This window comes from Hyaena hyaena, unplaced genomic scaffold (genome assembly GCF_003009895.1).
Source record: "Hyaena hyaena isolate Hyena2069 unplaced genomic scaffold, ASM300989v1 scaffold_164, whole genome shotgun sequence".
Taxonomy (NCBI): domain Eukaryota; kingdom Metazoa; phylum Chordata; class Mammalia; order Carnivora; family Hyaenidae; genus Hyaena; species Hyaena hyaena.
Genome location: NW_024080796.1, coordinates 997,200 through 1,006,359, shown reverse-complemented (window position 1 = coordinate 1,006,359; position 9,160 = coordinate 997,200). Strand labels below are relative to the sequence as shown.

Below are 9,160 nucleotides of genomic sequence, written 5' to 3'. Positions count from 1 at the left end.
CGTCGGGCTCTGTGCTGACTGCCTGCTCAGAGCCTGGAGCCTGTTTCAGTCTGTGACTCCCTCTCTCTCTGACCCTCCCCTGCTCACGCTGTCTCTCTCTCTCTCTCCTAGAAATAAATAAAAATACTAAAAAAAAAAATAATAATAATGTTTACTATGCAAAATCTTGGGGAACAATGTTAAAAAACAAATCATCCTGGGAGTGTCTGGATGGCTCAGTCAGCAGACCACACCCCTTCTGGTCTTGGGGTTGTGAGTTCGAGCCCCACGCTAGATGTGGAGATTACTTAAAAAAATAAAATCTTAGGGGCGCCCGGGTGGTTCAGTAGGTTAAGCGTCCGACTCTTGATTTTGACTCAGGTCATTCTTAAATAAACAGTAAAAAATAATAATGAATTAAAAGATAAATAAAATCTTAAGACAACAACAACAACAAATCATCCCCCAAAGTATCATCGTTTTGAAGTTTCCTGATACCTAAGCTCCTATTCATACTCACACCTCTGTACTCACCCACAAGCCTCCAGCTGTTTTCGGCCACGCCACACTGTGGAACTGAGTACACACCCCTAACGGGAAGAAAGCCAACAAGCAGGTTCTGTGGTCGTTTCGGCGGAGTGACCCCCCAGAAGTTTCATTTTCAGAGGTTTTCATACAAGGGCTGGAAACGCCCGTTGAGCCAGTCACTTCTTTATTCGTGTCTGTGTGCTTTCTGAAGGCGCCTTCCCAGCACATCAATAGTTAGCAGAAAGTTCTTATGAATCACGTCCTTCCGTTCCAGATGTTTTGTTCCCAAGTATCTTGCCTTGACTGGGACATCTGGGGGCAGCATTACAAAATATCCGTGCACAAGCTTTTACGATCTAGGCTGAAGTTTGATCATCTTCAAATTGCACTCACGTTGTTTTTTTGCAAATACTGGCCATTTGCAAAGCTACATTTTAGTTTCTTGTTGATTAGCCTAATGGCATAAGATCACCCCACCGAGTCTACTGGATTGTTAGCACTGTGAGATCTAGAACACAGTTTATGTTGCTCACAAATGACAGGAGGTAGTACTAGGTTAGTAGCTTAGTACTTAGTGTTTTCTGGATGAATGAATGAATCTGTCAGCCTGTTGTTAATAGTGTTGTCATTATTGTGAGCTATCGTTTTATATTATGAATATAGTCACTCTCAGAAGTGCTAAAGCCTAATTCTGGAGTCAGGCTGCCAGGGTTCAAATACTGGGACACCTCTTGCTAACTGTACAACCTCTCACTTCCTTACCTTCTTTATCTAATAATATGGTGGTAATCAGAGTGTCCACCATGTCAGATTTTTGTAAGGTAAACGTGATAATGCATGTCAATACCTGTGCCAAATAAGTTTTAATAAATGTTAGCTGTTATTTTTATCATTAAGTACCCACATCCTTTATTACCTAAATGTCATTTTGTTAAGCACTGAGAAAAGTATGGTTCTTCAACGACATTTCACAGGCGTAGTTTAAAAAAAATTTTTTTTAACGTTTATTTATTTTTGAGACAGAGAGAGACAGAATGTGAGTGGGGGGGAGGGGCAGAGAGAGTGGGAGACACAGAATCCGAAGCAGGCTCCAGGCTCTGAGCTGTCAGCACAGAGCCCGATGCGGGGCTCGAACTCGTCAACCTCAAGATCATGACCTGAGCCGAAGTCGGACATTTAACTGACGGACCCACCCAGGTGCCCCTACGAGTGCAGTTTTAATAACAAGATGAGGGCAGAATAAATGTCTGCATGTCAACCAAGGAGGCTGGAGAAAGAAATCTGACCCTAAAAGAAAGATCTGAGACATCACCAACCCTGCCTGACTCCATCTACCAAAATTTTGGTTTCAATTTGGCAACTGGATCCACATACACGCCAGACCCAGCCATACCCTGACTGCTCCCGCGTACTTGGGAGGCAGAGGCAGAGGCTGTGACTCATCGCTGAGGTTCTGAGGCAAATCAGGTCACGGCCGGCCTGCACTCCCAGCCCTGGGCTTGCCTGGAAATACAAAATGGGATTCAACTCCGTCCTTGGCAGATACAGCTTCGCACACACAGGCTTTACCGGTGCAGGCAGGAGCACGTTGGAGGACCTTCTGCCCACAACCTAACGCTAACACCAGTCAGGATCAGGGGTGCCGAGGGTCCTTAATGCTCCTTCCTAGCCCCTATAGGGGTCTTGCTTCACCAGCAGGATTTGCCCTCTCCCAACAACTCCCTGGTTGCTAAGGGATCTTAGGGCTCACTCTTTGCCCTATTCCAGACCACAGCAGGATTTACCTTCCCTCGTAGGAGTTTGCCAGGAGCCAAAGGCAACATTCCAACCTCCCGTCAACAAGGAGCGATGTCTTGCAGTGAACTAAAAGGACACTCGTCATGAGAGGAATGCCATAAGCTTTGGCAAAGCGCGGAGCCCGGCTGGTGGCCGGGCCTTTGCAAACAGTCCCACCAACGCAGACTTTTTTGTTGTTGTTGTTGCACAGTCGTGGATAATGGAACATTCAGACCCAGGGATGTTTCCAAGGTGGAGCCTCAGAGGCTGGCCCTCAGAGGTCACTTCCAGGGACATAAGTTCTCAAGAGACACAGCAATCACTACAGCCTCTTTGCTTAGATTGCTGGACCTCTCACTCAAGGTCCACCCTCCTTTTCTTCTTTACACATAGAATTTTGGGCATTATTTGGAGCAGCGAATTTGTAGCTAAAACTACTACATTTCCTGACAGGCCTCTCACATGGTCAAGATCCGTTACTTGCAAGGTAAAATCTCCTGGAAATTTCTAGGACACTTTTGCCTTCCTCACAGAAGTCCTGGCCCTCACCCTTCCTTTCTGCTTCTCTTAGTGACTGGCTTTTGTGAAGGCTGATTTGGCTGATTCTGGGTTTCTTTTCAATTACTTCCCAGGTTGTAATTGTGTCCAAAGGCTTTGAAGCTGCTGAGACTTCTATATAATAAGAGAATTCCTGTAATAGGAGTTGACTACTTTTAAAAAATTATACAGCTTGATATTGAGTAGTCTAAGCGAAAATAATCTCACGTCTGCCCCTTTTCAAAGTTATTAAAAATTCATACACAAGCAGACATAAGATTAGGTAATTAATTACAGAAAGGTCAAGAAGTCTGATGAATGGGCAATTTCTTTCAATGAAAGGAAAGGACTTATTCTGCTACAATGGGGAAAAATGTGGAATTCAGAAATCGCTGCATTGAACTGTATCCCCATTTATCTCTGCACAATGTTTTTATCTCAATGTCTCACTCCTCTCTACTTTCTTTTCGCACGAACATATTGAATGAGAAATATATCAAGTTGACTGATGGTTTAACTTATCTGATGTAGGGTGGCTTCTACAGCACTTTTGTATTTTTTCTCTCAGTAAATACTTTCGACTTTGACATTTGCCATCTTGGAAATGACAGGTGACTGAGGGCAAATGCATCAAAGCGATTAAGATCAGCTGGTTGCTAAGGATCATTTTTTTCCGAGAGCAGAACATAGTTTTACTGAATCCTTGAAATGTAGAACTAAATAAACCTCCTTTTCTGTGGGAGAAAAAAAAAAATCCAACTGATTAGAAACCCAAGAAACTAACAGAAGCACTTACACTCGAGTACAAAAATTTTATTTTTCAAACTCGGACATTTTTCTGAAGTACATTTGTAATCCAAATACTCCTCTCCCTTCTTCCTTTTACAACATACCATTGCAGTCTGTTTGTTTATAGAATGAAGGCCTTAAGGAAAAGCCTTATTCACATTCCCACAAAAGAAATAAATAAATATTTGTCTCTAGAATCCATTTAACTGCATTTGACTAAATCCTGATAGAGGCTCCAGTCTTTATAACAGACACATAAGAAAATGGATAAGCTTTCATTATCAACGAATTCCTATTAATGTAGCTAAGCAGTTCATTCAATTATTCAAATGCACTTATTGCGTTCCTATTATGTGCAAAGCGTTAATCCAAAGTAGACACTCTTCCTTAGGTGTAAAGAGGGCCACTGAACTGATAACTTTGTGAGTTTGACTTTGACATCCCCCAAAACACCCCAATGATAGGAAAAGTTTGCTGCCGCTGTTTCCTGACATGCCCGGTTTATTTTTAGGGAACAGCTCACCCTTTGGAAGACTATAACTCAAACTTAAGCACTAACAAATCTGGAGTTCGGGAATAGTTGTACCTGTGTGATATAATACAAACGGCAATGCAAAGTACATTCTGGTGACCTCCAGTGCTAGCTCTCTATGCAAGGCAGTCTAAGAAACGACACCAGTTTAAAAAGAAACCAGTACCAACTTCAAAAGAAACCAGGATACAGATCGATTGTAATTTGTAGGAAAAATAAAAATCTGCAGCCACTAACCCCTTCCCCCGGCACTGAAAGTATAGTTCCTCAGGCATTCTGCCATCATTGGGAAGACTGGGGGTAGACCGGGCAAATTTTAAGCATTTTAAATACTTAAATAACACAGCCAAGTGTTGCGTGTGCGGTCCCAAGGCCTTTTCAACATATTTTTTAACATTGCAGTTGTAGGAATGGAAATTGAAGAAATTATACGTATTTTCTTAGAGACAGCTTACAGATTCCTTACAGACCCTAAAGTGAAAGTATGACACATCGCCACCATGACACAAGCTATTTCTTCTATCACCCATGAGACATCATTTCACAGGACTGAGTGTGTCCTTCACATACCTCCAAATTGGGGCTCTTCCCCTGAATAAAACAGGTTCAGATAAGGTGCTATTTGCTGGCAAAGGGCCTTCAGGATAAATACGCTTGCATCTTTTCCGTAGCCCGCAAGTCAAACCTCCACTGATAAGCTTAAATTCGGCTCCACGTCTCTATTCAGAACTTCCCACGTTTGCTGGCGAATGAAATTCCCCTCTGACAGAGGGAGGCTTATTCAAGGAGAGTAATGTTATTTGCAGCTCAGGAGCCCCCAGAGGAAGGCAAACTCAACCCCATCTCCTTAAAAGAGCGTCCTATTCTCCCATTCAGCCACTTGCTATTCCTATTACTTCCTAAATGTGGTGTGGTGATTAAATAAAATAAAATGCAAATAAGAAGCGGTAATTAAATAACAAACTTAAAATAAATTAAAAACAAAACACAGGGTCTGCCAGTTTTCATAGAAGGTGACCAAGGTCAATTTGCATGAAGTTCACAGTCCTTTAGGTACCAGTTTCTACAATGATTGGGCAACACTGCCCTCTAAAGGGGTTACTGTGTTATATCCCTTACTTCACACGGCGGGAAATTGCCCCAGCAGGCACTGACCTATCCCACGCTCACACACATTCTTTCTTTTACTTTTGGAACACTGTCCGTCCTTGACCTTCTGTGAATGACTCTGAAGACCACGGAGCTCCCGGAGAGGCCGTAAGACATCACGAATGCTCATGAGGGCATCACATGGCAGTATCAGCTGCAGTGGTTTTCAAACCTTAATAGGTTATCAGAATCACCCCGGTGGGCTTGTTTATACAAAGGTTGCTGGGGCCCCACCTCCAGCTTCTGGTCCCTCAAGTTGACAGCTGGGTCCAAGAATTTGCCGTTCTAACTAGTTCCCAGGTGATTCTAATGTTGCCAGTCCTGGGGCCGCACTTTGTGAGCCAGGCACTGAGCTTGGCACTTTAATCCCACTTAATACCTCACAACAGGGTGAGCTTTTAGCGTGTGTTTTACAGACCAGGAAGCCGGGTCTGAGAGAGAAATGAACTGGCCAAGGTCACACGGGAGCAAGAGAGCCAGTAACCAACCCAGGACTGTCTAACTCAAAGCCATCGCTCTCTTCTGTCCACCAGGATGTCGGTAAATGAAGCTGTTAGTCACTTGATCTTCCTTGGCCTCCGCTTCTTGTCGCGAGGAGGGAGGGATTACAGGACCCTTTAGTTGGTCCGTCCCAGACTATCTGGAGGTCTGGCTAGGACCCCCTCCCCACCCAGGAAGATGCACTCTGCCCCAGGCTGGATTTGTGAGCGTGTACAAGCAGGAGGGAGGGAAGGGCACCTCAGTGGGAGGGGGCCCCCTCGGCTCGTGAAGCCTGCTAGCTCGGAGGGGGTCTGATTTGCTCTGGATTCTGGAGCATTTTATACTCAGAAACGCCGAAAGAGAGGTTTCAGAGCTAGCGTCTCCTCTCACAGACACTCTGAGGACCTCAAAGCCTAGTGGGGCTTGGAGAGGACCCAGAGGCTGTCCACACCGCCCCTCCCCAAGCTGTCCACACCGCCCCAGACGCTGTGCCAGGGACCCTGAAACAGCTTTAAAACCGTAGCGCCCACCGTTGTGGAACTGAGCGGTTTTGATAAAGGAAACATAGTTTTCAGGTCACCCATCCCATAGGATGAGGCAAGTAAGAAGCCCCTAGCGCTCAACCCCAGGCAGGATGTCCTGTGATGGGGAGCTGAGAAGGTCTGTGAGGACTCCCTCCTCCCCCCTCCCAGCTTCCAGAACGGTTTTTCCCATCCTCTGCGTTCAGTTCAGCTCCTCATCCAGCTTCGTGTTTTCCCGAGGGAGCTACAAAGCTGGAGCCTCCCAGGGGGACAAGGCGGAAAGGATGTTCTCAGGAAAACGGCCCCGCGGGCTGGGCGGCAGAGGCCCTGAGGTCGTGGCCACGGCCGCCCTTCGTGCAGAGCTGGACTCGGGCCTCCAGCTGCTCGCTGAGTTCGTCCAGGGCCCGGGTGCAGGCCTCCAGGCTCTCGGCCAGTTTCTGAATCTTGGCCTTCAGCACGGCCTGGCCAACCTTGGTGGCGCCCTCGGCCCGCCGGGGGATGAGGAAGCCACGTGAGCCGAAGAAGACGAGGAAGTAGACGGAGTTGTAGAGCGCGACGGAGGCGTCGTGGCCGCACTGCAGCAGCGGGCGGTCCCCGCGGCCCTGGCCGCGGCGGAAGAACTCCAGGCAGCTCAGCATCTCGCGCATCTGGTCCTGGCAGGCGGCGGCGATCTCCCGCACGCGGCGCAGCTCCCGGGCGTTGCAGAAGAGCAGGGAGAGGTCGGACGTGACGGTGACGGCCCCTCCGGCGGTGGCCGCCGCGAGCCCCACGGCCGACGCCACCAGCGACACGCCCAGGGTGACCGGGCTGAGCGAGAGGCCCACGATGGCGGCCACGGCGCCCGCGGCGCTCAGCGCGCCGCCGGCCACGTGCGCCGCCAGGGAGCGCCGGCGGAGGCGCTCGAGGCGCCGGGCCACGTCGCGCAGGCGCAGCAGCTGGCCGTGCAGCCGGCCGCGGCGGTCGAGCAGCAGCCCCTGGAAGCGGCGCAGCGCGTCGGCGCCCTGCAGCTCGCGCGCCGCCGGCCGCTCCATGCCCTGCGGGGACACAGCAGACGCGCCGTCAGCGCCGGGGGTCGCGCGCGCCCACGCCCGAGGGAGGCGCCGCCGCGCGAGGGGACGCGGGCGGCTCGTTGTCCAGCGAGCCCTGTGGGTCAGGTCCGCAGGGACCGGCTCTGACACCTGGGACAAGGCACCCTAGCCCTCGGGACCTTAAAAACGCGTGTGCAAGCGGGAGTCGTGCTCTCGGCCGCTTCTCTCCCCCCGGGGAACGCTAAGGGGGGGGGCTGTGTGAACTATTAACTAAGATGTAAGCCCAGTGAGGACGGGGGCTGACGTTACTCGGCTGCAACACTGAGGCCTCTGCTCTGTTTAAAACAGCCCTTGAGGGGCGCCTGGCTGGCTCCGTCGGTTAAGCCTCCGACTTCGGCTCGGGTCATGATCTCATGGTTTGTGAGTTCGAGCCCTGCCCTGGGCTCTGTGCTGACGACAGCTCAGAGCCTGGAGCCTGCTTCGGATTCTGTGTCTCCCTCTCTCTCTCTGCCCCTCCTCACTCTCAAAAAATGAATAAACACTTTCTTAAACTCTTAAAAACAAACAAAAACTTCCCCAACCCTTTACAGGTGGTGGGTTGTACCAGTTCACAAAGCCCTGTCCTTACCTGAAGACTGACTTTTGCAATTCATCGTTTTCCCTCTCTGATGAGTGCAAAAGACAAGTCCCTCCAAAACTCAAAAGTCATATTATCTATCAGATGTAAGGAACTAATTTTTTCTAAGTTAGATGCTTCCCTGAAGCATCTCTTCTGCTTGTTGTTTTTCCAGGCTCTTACCTCGCGGTCAAGCCTAAAATGTTATCTGGGCTATTTTTTCTAAACCTCACTCTTTGATGGGTGCTTCATTAAAACTAAGCTCCATTACATGAATACTGCTACGTTTCTTTATTACAAACGCTTCCTTAAAAAATGAGTAACCGCTGAATAAAATAAAGCGTCCAACATTTTTAAGGACTCACTGAGGACTACCTAGTACCAAGTTGAGTTGAAGCTAATTGAAGATGACTAAGAGAGGGAACTGTACACGTGGGGTGAAAGTACACCCTTCCTAGTTGCCAAAGATTCCCACCTTCCTAGCCACTGCACTCATCATTATCAGGAACTTCTTAAAAGTGGCAAATAAGCCGTAGAAATAGAGCATTTCAATACTGTGACATATCAGGGTAGCATCATTATTCTCATCTGAAAGATGAGAAAATTGAAACACGGACACATTCCAGATACAGCTGATTCTTCACAGAACCATCTAGAATCTTGCTCTCCTGACTCCTAGGTCTTAATTGTATCTGCATGCCCCCATTATTCCACCCACCAGTGATAAATTTCCAAGTAAAGAGACCTCTCACCAAAATGAGGTAAAGTCACACAAAATATATAGTGGACCAAGGATATAACCCTAGTATTACAATCCCAATGGCGGTCTTTCAGACAGAGTCCCTCTAGGCTCCCCCACTTACCACTCACTTCTGGCTATCTCCGGGAAAGAAAAATCTGAGGCTGTTTCTGGATGAGCATGCTTTATAGTTCCAGAGAACCAATGACTGCCCTGGGAAAGCCTTGTCTCATTCTCAGAATTTGCCATTTCCTGTCCTGGCCCCTGCTGCCTTCAACCAGAAGGATGTGACACGGTGGAAAATGACCTGCAGCCACACAGCACATCCCGTATCTAGGAAATGAACATTGTGTGTTCGCTTTCCCCCAAACGCAGGAAAAGAACCACAGGCTCTTCCCCAACTTGAAACAAGTGTTGTCATTCTCCCAAGGGGCTTACCCTGCCTTTCCTCTCCTGAGAATAGCTGATGACGTCATCTGGGAGGAC

General features: G+C 48.2%; 1 protein-coding gene across 1 annotated transcript; it reads right to left on the bottom strand.

Annotated features, from left to right (window-relative positions):
* Positions 1-3,615: 3,615 nt before the first annotated feature.
* Positions 3,616-8,847, bottom strand: APOLD1 (apolipoprotein L domain containing 1). Its single transcript, XM_039239907.1, has 2 exons — positions 8,799-8,847; positions 3,616-7,325 (listed from the first exon to the last, which is right to left on the bottom strand). Exon 2 carries the CDS (start codon positions 7,320-7,322, stop codon positions 6,582-6,584), a length of 741 nt encoding a protein of 246 aa, XP_039095838.1. The 5' UTR covers positions 7,323-7,325; positions 8,799-8,847; the 3' UTR covers positions 3,616-6,581.
* Positions 8,848-9,160: the final 313 nt, after the last annotated feature.